At 43.3% G+C, this 16,773-nt stretch overlaps 2 protein-coding genes across 4 annotated transcripts in view; both read right to left on the reverse strand.

Moving 5' to 3' along the window:
* Positions 1–6,990, reverse strand: part of LOC8035645 (cell adhesion molecule-related/down-regulated by oncogenes) — a 61,211-nt gene extending 54,221 nt beyond the window's left edge. For both annotated transcript variants that reach the window (XM_040210798.3, XM_040210799.3), the window contains exon 1: positions 6,806–6,990. The gene's annotated coding sequence lies outside the window, so the exon portion shown is untranslated. The remainder of the gene's footprint in view (positions 1–6,805) is intronic.
* Positions 6,991–10,002: 3,012 nt separating this feature from the next.
* LOC8035647 (hepatoma-derived growth factor-related protein 2) overlaps positions 10,003–16,773 on the reverse strand; it is a 72,884-nt gene continuing 66,113 nt past the window's right edge. For both annotated transcript variants that reach the window (XM_029981267.3, XM_029981268.3), the window contains exons 17-19: positions 15,280–15,381; positions 15,102–15,165; positions 10,003–10,391 (exon numbers count right to left, since the gene is read on the reverse strand). In XM_029981267.3, the coding sequence (XP_029837127.2) occupies positions 10,279–10,391; positions 15,102–15,165; positions 15,280–15,381 (279 nt within the window). In that variant the 3' untranslated portion in view covers positions 10,003–10,278. The remainder of the gene's footprint in view (positions 10,392–15,101; positions 15,166–15,279; positions 15,382–16,773) is intronic.

The following is a 16,773-nucleotide window of genomic DNA, read 5'->3' on the forward strand; positions in this document are numbered from 1 at the left end:
GGTGTGCGCGTGCGCAGACGCTTACTGGAAAAAGGTCCATTCAGGGCAAGCTCCTTCCCTCCTTTCCCCTTTAACAGAATGAATGCTGAAATGAGGTAGCATCCTCTCCAGAATTCTCTGTGCTAAAGTAGAAAGGAATGCAAGGATCTTGCCCCGACCTTTTTACCTGTCACCAACTATAGACCTTTTCACCCTCCACCACATGGGCGCTGCCATCTTGGAATCACGTGGTGCGGCCGCCATTAGGTTGCTTCAACTTGTTGCTCCGCTCTCCTCTCTGCGCTACTCAGCGCCTTGGCGGATGCGTTAAATTCATTTTTCGTCCCATTTTCACCGCATTTCTTACCTTACTCCGGAAAGTGTTGTCCGATACTTATACTTATCACGTATTTGCAATACATCATTATGTGCGCAACTTCTGCAGTTATTTTTGTAACACTTTTTGACTATTTATACCGTCAGCGTGCTGGATACGTGCTAAGCGTTAGCGCTCACGCACATTGAGCACATGTATGACTCTAAAATAGCACGAGGGTTCAAAAACCAGCAACCTATGAGAACTCAGGTGTGCTTACGAATAGTAGCGGAACATTCGCAATAGGAATGACATGGTAAGTATGTATACGTGATCACGCATTTAGGATCTCAATGAAGGTGACAAAATTACTCGGCAAAAATAGCCACGTGTTTCCTGAAAGCATGGTGTGTTGTATTTATAACATATTGAGAACAGCTGCTTTTGATTACTGTATATGGGGGAACTTGTGGACAAGATAAGGGTACAAACATTTAATTTGTATTTTTTTAGGCCAGAAATATTGGTACGTCAATGTCGGATAATTTGCTTACAATATCACCTACATCTGTATGACGTTTTTAATCATCTTTGCAACATAAACATTCGCTTGATCGGTTTATATCTGAATTTCAAGACACTGTATACCGTGCTCGGCCCCATGCCTTTTAATTGCCTGAATGATTTTCTTAAGATAACGACGCAGTTCATTTCAATTTCTTAATTCCAACCAAATATTGCGACTCCCCGCGTAAGAAACTGTCACAGGCAGCTTGAGAGTGCCTAGGGTACAGTTGCCCGAGTGCAATGTTGTCGACGGCGAATAGGACTTTACTTTCAGTAGCTGGCGGCGCCGAAATCTACAAAGCGCATCGGTTCAAATCAGTAATGACATAGGTCCATGCATGGCCTGGCGCCTTGTGCTCGACTTCAGCCAAGCTTTCTATATATCACTTCTTTTGCGCCCTTTAATTTTATTGGGGAAATTTTACGGAAGATGAAGTTCAGACTACCTTTGAAAGGCATGTCACTTATCTTATACCTTGTGAACGTCGTAAGCAATGTCCATACAACAAATTGTCTATTTCATAAGGCCAATATTGTGAAATGCTGTTAATGAGTACTTCAGTTAAAAATATTTTCTAGTCGGCCTAGGTTGGTTTATAAAAATATCTCTCTAACTTAATTTTTTTAAATAAAACAGGCCAAAACAATATCACTTTTTTTTAAATATTCTCAACGTCATTATACGATACCTTTCCAGTGCGAAGTTAATAAAAACTTGGTGTACAAAACCAAACATCGAGCAATAACCTTGTCGGTTCATCTGTTCTTAATGATTGAGCACATTGTTAATAATGTTGTCAACCTCCATCTTCACTAAGCACTCATGCATTATAGTTTGTTACAACATAAGATGAGCAGTATAATCTCTGACTTGAGCGCAAGCTATCTACCTGCCGTACCACACGGTGCACGTGCAGCCAAAGCATGGCGGCAAGCAACGAGGAGCGGCAACGAGGAGTGGCTGGAGACGGAGCTTTTCCTGCTCCTTATTTATTTATTTTTCTGGAAACTAGTGGCCGCGGATACGGCCGTGGATGATGGTAATCCTCCCTGTGCATCAGCGCGGTTGTTTCACCGCCGAACATGGTTGAAATGACTGATTGATGTAATCAGACGCATTTGGTGTCGTGAATGTGCTCGCAATTTAGGCTCAAAACCACTTCCCTGGTTCTCCAAGTGGCTCAGTAACATTGTTTAATTCGCTGTGTGCTACAAGAAAAAAATTTGCATCATAAAAGAAGCGAAAATGGCATGAAATAGCATCACAATCGCGTGCACTTTGAAACCAAAACCAACCAAATTGAAGCAACCTCATGGCGGCGAGTGCGCCAGCGCCCTCTACCCAACGGTCAGGAAACTACTGACATGAAAAGGTCTTTAGAAATGTGCAAATAGCAAAGTTTCAACCCTAATCGAATTTGAATTTAATTGTGGCCAAACAGACGAATTGACTATAAATGCCAAAAGCTTCTACTTGCACTGCAGAGGAACTAAACAAAAACTGCCTCGACAAAGTGCGCAGTGACTGACAGCGACAGATGTTGCATTGTTGAAAGATGTGTTTGAAAAGGTTTGCTTTTAGTCAATGTGCTTTACGCTTTAAAATCTTCTTTTGGTCGACTTGCTTTGCTTTCAGTAGAAGAGTTGTGGGAGATGTGCTTCACATCTGTACTTTTGAGGAATACTTTTATGAGATGCGCTCTTGATGAAAAATTGACACTGATACACTTGTCACATGGGCACACTTAAGTTACCACGCAATACTTGTGGACAAGACTCTGCAGCTATGCAGTTAAAAGTATGGGAGCACGTGCCGCATTTTGAGCACCCATCGAAGCAGTGCACAAGCACTCTTCACTTTTTCTGAAATGGCTATTCGAGAGTATAATGCGGTAACTGTGGTGACGTGTAGCAGCAGTTTAAAACAGTTAAATGCGGTTAAGAGCGCCCATATAACACCGGTACGAGACATACTTTTTTCTATTGAAATGCTCTTAAAGTATGGATTTGGCTAAAAGCTTTTTTGTAGACATACCGCAGAACCTTCCAAAACCCTGAAGCGGCAGTGGCAGCGGTTTAAAAGTTGCTGCTGTGTGGGCAGTGACGCGAAAGAGAAAGGGAGCGACAGACTGCCACCCCATTCAAAAGGTTCAGCCTCATCCATCCATCCATCCATCCATCCAAGTGCGCTGAACAAAGAGCGGCTAGCACGGATGAAAACGGCGCCCGGCACGCAGCTGAAGAACATGTCACTGCAGCATGCAGCGTCCACAGCATGGTGCACGGGTGGGTGAACTGGCTAAATCGTTGCAACGTCTTGCAACCTGGCCTCGGCGCCTTGCTCGAAGCCATGGGGAGCGATGGGTTAGCGGACGACGCATATTCAATTGTCGCTATCATTCATATTTTGATGATTAATTATGATATTATGGACACAACAAATGTGTGCCAAGCAAAGTGTGTGGTAGGCGACACAGAATACTTGGATTCGGAATGGGAACATGCATGGACGTTTGCGGGTTTTCGCTAAGTGCATTGAATAAGATTGAGTGAGACTCCTTTGTTTGAGGAATAGAAGAAACAAACATTGAGTCCTTTTAGTGTATGCGTCGATCTCACCCGCAGTCTCGGGCTTTCCGTCATGCTCAAAATTCACCAGCTCGTTTGAGTCTTTACATTCGATTGAAAATAACTATTTTGTTATAAAACCCCAGCTAAAAAATCCCATTAGATCCAATTACAATTCTAAATGGTTTTAATTGGAACCAATTGGTTTTAGTGGGTTCCAAATGGAGGCATGCTGGCCAATAGGTCTCACCAATTGGAATTAGTGCAGCCAACCTCTGCTGTGCTGTCCTTGCGCAACACAGCAGAGGCTGGTTTCCTTATTTCTCCATGGGTCGCAGTGACGTAGGCGCTGAGAAGCACTCCGACTGCAAACCGAAACTTAAAAACCTGTCGAAGTTGTGCGGTTTTTCAGAAAGCCGTAAAATGCCGCTCTCAAAAGTTCTGCAATTTATTGATTTAGTGTTTTTCGATGATGCTAAGCAAGTTTCTAAATGAAACCAAGCTTTTAAACACAATATTAGAAAAGTTAATTATGCAAAATGAATTAACAATCTAATTATCTGACTTTAATAATTTTCCTAAATAGGCCCCTGGCCCAGGAAAAAAACGATGCAAGCATTTTCTTGTTGCGACGCATAATTCTGCAATATCGAATTTGTCCACATTTCGTGAAACACCCTGTATATGCCACCATAAAAACATTTCTAAAAAAAAAAAGCTTTTTTCTTTATTAAATATGTAGATTTTTTTTTTTTTTTTTTTAAATTATAATATTATATATATTTAAATTACTCAGGCAATCACTATTAGACTCGAATTTGAAACTCGAATGTGCACATTCCTAAAAATATCCAGTTGAGAATAACGCGCATCCACCCATTCCACATAAGCACCCATTACCAAATTTGTAAGATCCGAGAAAATATGCACATCCATTAATACGTAAAATTGATGACCGAACAAGCGCCCATCCCCCATTTTTTTTGCGATTATCTCCGAAGTTTGAGTGGGTGCTTGCCCGGTATTTTACAGTAAGAATTCTTTTGTTTGCACTAAAGCAAAAAAAGAATGCCATGAACCGGCAATGCAACTTTGTTGCTCAGAGCTTCAATCGCCTGTGTAACTGGTGCTAAAACGCTCCTGCAGTTAGGAGAAGCAATTTTATATCAAGAGTGATTGACCCTTCTCTTTACAAACAGCATGCAGCAGAGAATATTCCGCTCCCGAGGTAAGCCATAGAGTATTTTAAAGCAACGGGAACTAAACCATCTAAATATTTATGGCTAAATATATCTTTTCCCGAATCGAAGCACCCCTGGTGGCACGAAATGAATTCTGCGTACCAGTAGGCCACTTACTGTAAAATACCGCGGAGCGCCCACTTCATTCAAGCGCCCACCATTAACGTGTCCCAAATTTGGGAATACGGCAAATTATATCTTAAGTGCCTGATTTGACCAAACAAGCACCTATATCCAGATTAATCCAGTTTTCAGTGAAAGTGGGGTAAGCACTCCCCCGGTATTTTACGGTAGTTTTGGTTTCAGTTTTTGTAACGATCATTGTGTCATGATGGAACACGCTGCTTGCGTTTTCATTGCTCCGACTTCCTATAAGTGTATCTCTCGGCATTGCCGAGAGATACCAAAAAAAACACTTGGCACTGTTTTTGTGGTTTCCTATAAGCCGGATTTCGGGCAAAGGTAGGAAAATGTAGGTTAATGGATTGCACTGTGCCTGCCGATGCCCCTGTTGTGCAAACATGTTTGCATGCACGTGAATAAAGGTTATGGAGGCTTAGCAGTCCACGTGTTTAACTACGGGAGTATAAACAGCGGCTATCTGATCGAAACCGAAGCCATGCCACTCCGCTCCGTGGCCAACTGGTCCCCAGCATGCAACGTGCGCAGTGTTGCATGGAGGAATTTTTGAAAGTGGCCTAGTGTGCATGTCACTTTTACATAAAGTATATTTACTGGTCAATGCAAGTAGAAACATTGTTTCTAAAGTTGCTGAGAATACTATCCCCAGTAAAAGGTTTGCAACCGGAAATGTGCATGAAAGGGCCCATATATAGATCGGTAGAGTTACTAGCCACCGTACGAGTGAAATGCTATTTGGTTTGGCGCTATCTAGCGATTGAGGCAAGAAACGTTTGCTACGCTTGGAAGTGAGGGCTGTATTGTTCAGACGCGGGCTATTACTCTGGTGGTGCCGCTTAGCCTAAAGTCTGAAATAAAAAATACTGGGTAGGCCAGAAAGCCATGATCGCATAACATGCCAGTACGGCGGAAGCATGCAGTTGGCACACAGAGTGGGGCTTATCGTTCAGCCTTTGCCGAATTACGAGACGGGGTATAACCGTGGGTTCTCACTCTGCTGCAGCCGCCTTGCTATAGACCAACATGTGGCTCTGACGTCACGCCTCTGCGGTGCTGCTGTTGTCGCCACAGCGCATGAACAGAAACTTCACCTCACGCAAATCTGGTTTCTGTGCTCGCGCTGTGCCCACACCTGGTGTGGGCAAACGCGGGCTTCTTTTCAGTGTGTCGGTCTATAGCAATTTCTAACCAGTTTGCTTGCATACTGACACGAGGTTTTGTATGTAAAATGGGTGTTTTCGTGCACAACCAAAAATCTGTAAAAAAAGCTTCAGAATGCATAAGAACGAGGAACTCTCGGGAGATGCAGATCTTCCTGGGAGTGGGGTGGTCTCCCCCCTTGTGGTCAATGCGTATTTTACGTAATAAAACTTCAGCTGTGTTTCTGTTAGCCCATTCGGGGGTGCTTTTTACAATGTTTAAACTTAATCACCTCACTGGGCATCTTACATTTCATCCATACAAATTTTACACTTTGGGAACGTCAAATACGTTTTTGACGTTCAGAAACCCCCAAAAAATAAACTAGAAAAAATAATAACCCCTCCTCCTCCTCTCCCTCTCGCCCCCCCCCCCCCCCCCCCCCCCCCGTTTTTAATGCTTTTAGTACCTTTTCCATGACATTTTAATCTAACAGTTCTTTGTACACGGAGAAAGAATCCCCAAGAAAAATAGAGCTCCTAAACACAATAAAACAAACTTTTTTTTTTTTTTTTTCTAGCTTATGTGAATGCGCGAGTTGTAATTTGCATGAAATACAAGCCGCGCGTCAAAACTTCTCGCAACCCCATTTCGACCAGGGCCGTCAATCGCCCCCATCTGCCGCAGCGGGTGGAGCGAGGGAGCCTCCCGCCAGCAGCGTTAAATGCGCCCAAAGCGGCGCGGAACAAATTAAAAGATCGTTGTACCGAAGCGGAACGGCACGTTCCCATGCTTTGTTTACTTCGCGCAGCGGTTAGCCGCCCAGTCCAGAGGCGGCTCTCCCCCTACTCACCTTTAGTGATGACATGAGGATCTCAATCCGCGCTTATGCCGGGGAGTTGCGCCGACGTGAGGTTCAGCGAAGAGCGCGTACAACAAAGAGCCTCGCGCACGCCACCAGAGACTTCATCTCGAATGACGCTGCACGCCGCGCGCGACGGCCATTTTCCCATGGAAGAGCAGCCCGAGACAGAGGAGGGCGAGAGAGGGGGTCCTCGGAACAGGGCGAGGGCTTGGCGAGGGGGCAGCAGAATTCCAAGGTTACGGGGGGTCAGCCAGCGGAGCCAGCTTTGCCGCCGCTGCACCATCCTCCCTCCCCAAACGCGGCGACGGACGCGGTTGCCGAATGCATTCCTTCACTAAGCAGTCGGCTGATTAACAAAGCAAGAAAAAGCAGGGGCGGCTGTATCAGATCTGCCGCGGCAGCCCCCGGCTTAGCGAAATGCGCTTCTGGCTCGGGTGACGCCTTCCTTGCGGTGTTGTGGGTCGGTGACGGGCGGGCGGCTACGCGAATGGAGTTTTTGAAACAGTCTGGCTCCCCCTCCCTTTTAGGACCTGTAAACCAGGGGGCATGATGGAAAAGCAATATCCGCGCCAACGAGCTTGCTCGGCAGGCGCGGATAAGCTATCTCCGCGCACCCATCTCGGGAAGCCGCCACCGCCGACACTCGCCGGGAGGGGACTCAGGGGACCTGTCTGCGCAAATAAAACATCTTAAAAGGTTTCCCAGTTTACTGCCGCTCTCTTTTTTTCTTTTCTGCATTCCGCGCGTTCGATGTTGTTGCGTTTGTTTCCTAGCTGCCCATCCGTTTCCGAAACGACCACGTAAACTCTTAGTTAAAGAAAAAAAAAAGAATGCCTAACATTCCCACGCGTTTCTTCTTCGCCCTCGGCAGGTACGTGGGAGCCCCCTTGCCGGCGAAGACAGATATCGCAAATTAGCCATGGCATTAGCCGGGTGACCGGTTCACACGCCCGGTTCACGGCGCGGCGCGTCGCCCCGTCCATTAAAGTGGCTGGAGGCAGCTGCTATGTTTAGGCACTGAGAGGCAAAAAGAGTTGGAAATGGAAATATTTTACATTTTCCTTTGACATTAGTAACACCATACACACCAAATCACATACACCTAAAAAAAAAAAAAAAAGCTGCGCACATCACGTGAAAATAATTCCTGGAGAAGGGGACAAACGACAAAAACAAATCTCCAAACACAGCTAGGTGACTGGGGCGCGACTGAAAAAATCCGTCTGTTCCCGCTATCGAACCAGGACCTCTCAATTTCCAGTACGATTGGCCCAAACCGCCCCCCCCCCCCCTCCCCTCAACCTTCACTACAGTGCCCTACACACACACACTTTCCTAACCAGGACCTCTAAACTCATCAAACATAAAGTTGGGGCCGAAGTTGACGCAGCGCACCGATTGGGCTATCACGACGATGACTTGGCGCTTTTTTCGCCGACGTCATATATCGGCGCGCTCCGCGAACTTTCGGCTCCAACTATGAGTTTGACGAGTTTAGGGCCCCAGCTGGAGTTTGACGTCAGCAGAGCAAACGGGTTTCATCACCTGCCACCAGTCTAACACCAACAAGGGTGAATGGCTTGCATTTTATGGTTATGATTAAAACGCAATTAAATGCAAAGGTGCAAGCAAGCTGAAGAATGACAATATTAATCCCTGGAGCTGGAGAAGGGGAACAAAGGAAAAGCACAAATCCCTAAACACAACTAGGCGACTGGTGCGCCACTGAAAAAATCCGCCTGGTTAGCTCAGTTGGTAGAACGCTCCATTAGAAAAGGAGAGGTCCCTGGTTCGATACCAGGACCAGGTTGATTTTTTGGTCACGCACCAGTCACCTAGCTGTGTTTAGAAACTTGTGTTTGTCCTTCGTTCCCCATCTCTAGGGATTATTATTGTCATTCTTGTCCAGCTCGTATACACCTTTGCATTTAATTGCATTATAATCACACAGCTCGAAGTTACCTTCGTTTGATTTACCTGCACCCCCAGCAGCTGTGCAGAAAAGTATAGGGTGACCCAAGTATTTAGGCTCTGTCTAAAATGGACCGTAAAAATCGACGCCTGCATGTAGCAATCTAAACTTTGTGTCAAAGGCGTATTTCACAGGTCAGTTTTTTCTCTTAAAATTACAAAGCATAGGTCTCTTTCTGTAAAAAAATAGCGCCAAGAAACTTGCAAGGGTCTACGGCGGGTGGCGACGCAGACGACCAAGTCCAGTAGCGGGGTGTGTTTGGCATTTGTATTGATAGACGGCGTCGGGAGCAGCGTCTGAAAGTGCAGCCAACCAGCGAAAGGAAGCAGACGACACGCAGACAAAATCCGTTAACAGCAAAAGCGCCGTCGTTATGCAGACACTTTTTTTTACAGTTTTGCTTTTATTGTCCGTATTTATTTTTTAACCAAAGGTACATTTCAAAAAGACTATGTTGATTTTAATAAACCACGGCGGTCACGAGCAGTCGCGATAAGGAGGTAGCACCATCTATCAATACGAACGCGAAACACACCCCGCTACTGGACCCTGTCGTCTGGGTCGCCGCCCGCCGTAGACACTGGCAAGTTTCTTGGCCCTATTGTTTACTAAAAGAGATATATGCTTTGTAATTTTACAAGAAAAAACCAACCTGTGAAATTCACCTTTGACGAAAAGTTTAGATTGCTACATGCAGGCGTCAATTTTTACGGTCCATTTTAGATGGAGCCTGGTGACTTGGGTCACCCTATGTAGGGCAGCATACTCTTGGTTGTATCTCAATAAACATAGCGGAAGTACACTGCCCTGCACTTCTGCACCGGTGCAGGTAAATCAAACAAAACCATTGTTAGCACAAGCATGTGATCACCAGTTTTTCTTTTAAAATTGAACCACCTCCATAAACTAAACTATTAGTATGATGGAAAGTGCTTATGCAAGGCAGTAACCGAGTGGTAAAGTTTAGTGCTTGTGGAGTCTTTGTAAAATGCAAAAGGGGCCGATGTGCTTGCACCAGCAGTGTCATGCAGTTTACCTTTTATAAAGAGCTACCATCTGTTATAGAGGGCACAGTCTTTAATATCCATCCATCCGAAAGAAAGGAATTGTTCTCGTCCTGTAAAAGCTAAAATGAAACGCAATTGGCTGGTGAAAGTTAAGCAATCACATATAAGCCTTTAAACTCAAATGTAGCTAAAAAAAGAAAAGGACAGAGAGTGATTGTGTTTTATTGTTGCGTGGTGAGCCCGACGCAAAGCAAACATAATACAGACCTTTTCCTTCGCTACTTTTCTGGGAGAAATCAAGTTTATTGAAAGCCTTTCCCTTTCCATTGAGAATGACTACTCACATCCAGAGGTCCCTCCTTGCATCTGTTGTCCTCGCTAAGGAACTCAATATTCACATTCTTCGACTGTACACAATTCGTAGTCGACACCTCCCGCGGCGGCGCAACTTGGATCAAAAAGAATGGGGTCCGGCCGGCCAATTACTCCGCGACTGACGCTTGTTCCCGAAGCTCTGCGGGGCTTTTCAACGCTTCGCTTCTCTCCGTGCTGTCCTTCTTGGCTGGGGACCCCTCTTCGGCAGCTGACGTTGCATCTAGACGATAAAAAGAAACCTTCTTCATACTTCCTGGTAAATAAATCTTGAGAGAGGGATTGACGTGATTTGCTACCCCATGATGTCAATAAGATGCAGAGAGAATTGTCAACTGTGATCCCAAGGTCAAGCAAGATATGTAAAAGTGAGGGCTTCTATGCTGCGTTGGCAACATATCGAGTCTTGCTTGAATTGAAAAGTCTCTATACTCGTGCTGGACGCCTCATTGGTGATCTTAAGTGCAACAGACGTGCATTGCTCTCTTTCTCATGCTCAAGAACAATACGCAAGAATGAGTATCGTCATATCAGGTATTGATGCTTGGATTGTTCAAAGCAATACCTCTGACCTGGCCACTATGAGAGTGTAGACTGGGATGCAAACATCCCGAAACATTCTTTGCAATACTCCCGATTTTTATGAAACTAAAATGGTAACAATGCGGACCTGCTCACCAACAAAAAAATAGGAGGATGAGACGTAGGTTTCATGTCAAAAAGAAATTTTTAAAAAATATGAGAATTCTGCTCAATCAATTTTTAGTATTTCAATGTCGCACGAGGTCAAGGACGAGTGATGACAGAATTTAAATTTTCAACAATGCGGCGGAACACAGCGGCAAAGAGCATGTCACCAGGTTTCTTAACTATGAAGACTCCTTCTGAAGCCTTGAATAGACGACAAATTATGTCCGATCAAGTGATGTGATTGCCCCCAGTCATTTTGGAGGACCTTTGGAGCAGCAGTACCTCCATTTTGGAGCTGCAAAAAGTACTTTTGAAGCACATGCACACACATAATTTTTATTCATACCACTGCGAATATTATAAGTTAAGATTCTTGCCTTGGCCTATTTAAAGGGCAAATCCGCTTCATTTTTGATATTTAGAAAACTATGTAGCCCTCTTCAGTATCATGTAGGAAGACCCCATGTCAAATATTACGATCTAGTTCTGTCTATATATTTAATAGACTGGCCAGCAAACTTTGAAATGAGCCAAGTCGCCGAAATCTGCCAACTCTAGCGTGCGACGTGAGGCGCAATCGTCAGCGCAGTCAATGCGACGGAGATGGAGCGGCCAACGTTGAACCACTAAGTCAGAGGCATGACTACGTCATTCTCACGTTTTGTTTGTTTTTATTTCTCAGAGCGAAACTGAACGATGACGTCATGCGTTTCTCCTCTCGGTGTTGGCTGACCGGTTGTCCACGTGATCACCGTAACACGGATGTGCTAGTTTGCGCTGCCCTGTGCGCTTATTGGGCTGTTTCTCCGCTCCCCTTCTCTTTCATCTTCTCCCCTTACCCCTCTCCCCCGGGCCATCACCTCCACGCCACGTGAAGCGACCTGCCCACGTTGCGTGTCCTGTCCCTCGCCCCCTCCCGAACGTCACAAGACCATGTGGTTCGACGTGAAGCGGCCATGACTCTGACCACACGAGACCAGTGTTGCCTGACGCAACCGAAGTTTCGGTTTCGGTAACAGCTGATGTTTAAATTAGGACTACACAAATAATATTCCACATTTCGCGAATCCAAAGACGTAGAGCTGTTTAGTAGTGCTTTGTGAAATGGAATCACATGTAAGCCTAAATTTTTCGGAATTGAGCGGAGTTGCCCTTTAACCAAAAGACATGCCTCCCTTACCTTTTCACTTCTGTGCAACCTTTTGTTTGCATCTACTGCACGACAGGTTTGATTTTTTCAAACACAAAAATAGCTGTTTGGTTGCGCACAGAAGCACTATATATGCATCCCAATAAGATGCTGGTTAATGAAAAAAGTATAGAGTGCTGTGAATAGTTAATGTAGGTATAAAATAGAATGTAAGCAAAACAGTATATTTTTTTGAAATAATGTTAGAATAGAGTAATCTTGAGCATAGAAAATTGATGCTTCATTGGAGTTCTAAAGGTTGTAATACAATAAAATGTATTACTTCAGGTTAAAAAAAAAAAAACTTTTGTAATTGGGTTATGAACATAAATAACATTTTATAAATTGAACTTTATGATTAAAAAGATCGGAATATGAATGATAAATATACTGTTCCAAAACAATCCAGCCAAACTGGTTAATAATTCATTTTATTGACTGTACCTTAAACACGTAATAGCTATATAAGGATGGTAACTAATGAAGATAGTTCAAATTATAAATAAACATATAAATAATTCATATAGTTTCTATAGAATTACACTTAATTTTATGAATTAAAACTAAACTATAACATTAATAAAAAAAATCTCCAGAACACTGCAGTCTATCATAAATAAAAGCAGCAGTTTTATTCAGATATATTTGCTGCAAAGTGGCATTGTTACATTAGCACTGACCCAGTTCTCTTTCCTTTTTTTTTTAATATACCCGACGTCTGTGTGTACAACATATCCGGCTTTGGGGGAATACCCTCCTCTTAGAATGCGGGTGCACTGCGGTGCAGCAAGATGAGCAAAATCGTGAAGGTTATTTCGCAGCTGTTTCACTGCAGTACACAAGAGAAGCGTACTCAACAAAGCTAACTTACATGCCAGGACAGACAGTGAACATGACTTCATATTGGAAAAATTTCGAGTACTGCCAATGTTTGAAGGAAAGATTAAATCGAATAGTACATTATTTGCGGCGATAATTGAAAGTTCTGAAAACTTTCACACGCCTACGATAGAAATCTGGACGTGTAGGGGGCCTCAGATGTACATTTACAGTATTCATAAAGTGAAATCAAGTTTTGGTGCAATGTTGGCGCAGATTCTTCACATTTTGGCTAAATGTAGCAGGGTAAGCCCTTTGGCGCAGTTTGGCGCAAATGCTGCAGCAATCAGATTACTGACGATGCAATGCAGTCAGACCCGTTTATATAGAGATCACAAAAAAACGTCTACCAGTTTGATATAGCAGCGGTAATTCGATATAGAAGTTTTAATAAATTTGACTCTCAAAAATCAACTTTATGCTGACATATTACACAATGAAAAGTCTTGCATTTGCTGCTTTTTCTTCATTGCATCCGCAATAACGATATTTTCCTACGATATCGACGGACTCCAAAATACTGAGACCGCTGCCTTCTATATTCGCACATTAGCACCGAACTATGCCGAGAGCACAAAGCACGTCCGAGCAGGAGAACCTTCTCCTGCAGGTTGGCTTTCCCCTAAGGCAAGTTGCTGCGCTGGGGGGAAGCCAGCTAGCAGAGCAAGCTGGCTTTTATTTTTCCAGGCAACTGCGTCAACTGCCCGGAAGAAAAAATAATATTCTCTTTTGCGGACAAAGCGGGGAGAGGGAGCACAAAGCACACTCTCCCCGCTTTCTCTGCAAAAGAGATTTTTTCTTTTTGTTTTGGGCGCTTGGAAAAAAAGAAAGCTAGCTTGCAGAGCAAAACGGCGCTCTTGGCAGTTCAATATATAGGTAGCGGCTGCTATTTTTGTTTGATGTAACCATAGTTTTTGCTGTATAGGGTGGTCCAAGTCACCAGGCTTGATCTAAAATGAACCGTAAAAATTGACGCCTACAAGTAGCAATCTAAACTTTTCGTCAAAGGTGTATTTCACAGGTCGGTTTTTTCTTGTAAAATTACAACGCATAGTTCTCTTTTTGTAAAAAAATAAGGCCAAGAAACTTGCTAGGGTCTACGGCGGGAAGTGGCGCAGACGACAGGGGTCCAGTAGCGGGGTGTGTTTGGCGTTCGTATTGATAGATGGCGCAACCTCCTTATCGTGACAGCTCGCGACCACCTTGGTTTATTAAAATGAACATAATCTTTTTGAAATGTACCTTCGGTTAAAAAATAGATGCGGACAATAAAAGCAAAACTTGAAGTAAAAAAAATGTCTGCATGACGATGGCACTTTTGCTGTTAAATGGATTTTGTCTGCGTGTCGTCTGCTTTCTTTCCCAAGTCGGCTGCTCCTTAAAATGCCGCTCCCGACGCCATCGATCAATACTAACGCCAAACTCGCCCCGCTACTGAACCCCTGTCGTCTGGGTCATCACCCGCCGTAGACCCTGGCAAGTTTCTTGGCCTTATTTTTTACGGAAAGAGAGCTATGCGCTGTAATTTTACAAGAAAAAAACGACCTGTGAAATACACCTTTGACGAAAAGTTTAGATTGCTACATGCACGCGTCGATTTTTACGGTCCATTTTAGATCGAGCCTGGTGACTTGGACCACCCTATATATTATCACTGTAACATTACTGTGGACAAAAATTGCTCGATATAAGGGACAATTCGATGTAAATGAGTCCGATATAGTCCGGTTTTGACTGTATATCATTCCAGTTCAGTCTAGGTAGCAACTTGGTACCTCGCCAGGTGGAACAACCTACTGCAAGATGTTTTTGAGTGTGACACCGTTGAAGGTTTTGAAGTCAGCATGAGAGGTCTTGCCCAATTATATAATTTATTTTCGTTCCTTTGTGTGCTCCTTACTTCACTGATATTTGTATATGTTTAAAGGCATCTATGTCTAAATTCTTCATGTGCGTATCATTCGTGGAAGTGTGCTTCAAAAATTTGGTTATTTTATTAATAACACACTCCTGTGATGGCTAATAGGCCAACAGTATGAATAAATAAAAAAAGGTACTGTTGGTATGGCACAAAATCACTGTGTGTTTGTTTGCTTTCATATTGATCAAGTGTGAGTTTTGAAATATTAAACATAAAAAGACAAACTGAACAGACAACAGATGATGCCAACTGACCATTGATATCTTTGGACGCATCACTCCTCTGTTCCGTCTGCTTCTCGGACTCCTTATCTGTTGCCTAGAAAAGGAACAAATTGGAATCATCAGTACATGAACAGAAATATTCGAGGAAAGGACACACACAAACAGAAATAAAGAAAGAGAAAGTGTGGCCAGGAAAGTTTGAACTTACCCCCAAAGGTTCTGGCGTTGTTACGATGAGGATATTCTTGAACTTGTGGTACAGGTACTCCGCCTTCTTTTTTATCCTGTCATCCCCTGTGAACTTGCTACACTGAAATGTGAAAGAGAGCACAGAAGACATTACAAGGTGCTCAAGAGACAGCATCTGGTCAGTCATCAGTCCTCCTAGGTCACACAATCCATCGGAGATAAGGAACTGTATCTTTAATCCCACAAAAGCCATACACCAACCCACTTTTCTACTGCCATGCCAAGGTGGTGGCAGCGACCTTAGAACAAGACATGCACAGGTGTTTTGTTCTCCCAAAAACGGCTTCCTGCGTATGCATGCAGTGCCCGGATCTGCCGTTAGAAAATGTGCTTGATGTAAGAGATTAGACAATGCATTTATTGTTTATAAACAGTACACCGACATGCTCTGAAACATCACACGTGTGCCCAGGCATGTACAAATATTTATCCTTCAGTTTATTTGAATTTTAAACTCCCCGTAGCAGTGATGTGATTGACACGAGTAATTTTGGAGCAGCCAAACATACAGTATGAAGAAGCAACATGTACTTTTGCAGCACAAGTACACACTTAATTTTTAATCCTACTACTGCAAATATTATATGTTAAGATTCGTGTGTTGGCCTGTGCAACTAAAAAAACATGCATGCTTTGCCTTCACACTTCTGTGCAATGGAAAGTTTGATTTCCTCAAAATCAGAACTAGCTGTTTAGTTGCACATAAAAGCACTAGGAATGGACACAAGATGCGGATCAATGAAGGACAGTATGGATTGCTGTGAATGGTCATTTTAGGTATGAAATTAAATGTAAAATAAATAGTTTACTCCACTCAAAAATTGTTAGAATGACTTGAACACATAGACGGATGTTTTATTCAAGTTCTAAAGGTCGTAATAAAAGTAAAATTCTTAATTCAAATTAAAAAAATATATATATTTTGTCATTAAATTAGGAAAATTAATGACATTTTGTATGTAGAACCTCATAATACCAGACATCGGAATAGGAAGGAGAAATATGTCTTCTTAAAACAATCTAGTCAGAGTCATCAAGGTTATTTCCAAGCTTCCTTCTACCACTTCACCTCATTTAGTTTTAATTTATTCTATTGACTGTACCTAGAACAGATGAAACATACATAAGCAGTTTATATAAATTTTCTTACGTGTACCCCTGCTAAGTACAGAATTTGAATAATATTTCGCCAGAATACTGCAGTCTATCATAAATAATAGCCGCAGTTTAATTCAGAAACTTTTACTGCAGCTAAGAGCTATTTGTTTCACGTCCCACTCTGGGGGAAGGCTTTCCCTCTAGCACTCGGATATACTGCGAAGCAACATTAGCGAAATTGTAGTGCTTACTTTGGAGTTGCTGCTTCACTGCAGTAGCCAAGTGCGTGGTGAGCAACGCACTCAACAAAGCGAACTTACATGCCAGAGCAGACTACTGTAATAATCAGTCATTG

The sequence above is a fragment of the Ixodes scapularis genome, unplaced genomic scaffold, assembly GCF_016920785.2.
Source record: "Ixodes scapularis isolate PalLabHiFi unplaced genomic scaffold, ASM1692078v2 PGA_scaffold0__279_contigs__length_252992795, whole genome shotgun sequence".
In the NCBI taxonomy this organism is placed as follows: domain Eukaryota; kingdom Metazoa; phylum Arthropoda; class Arachnida; order Ixodida; family Ixodidae; genus Ixodes; species Ixodes scapularis.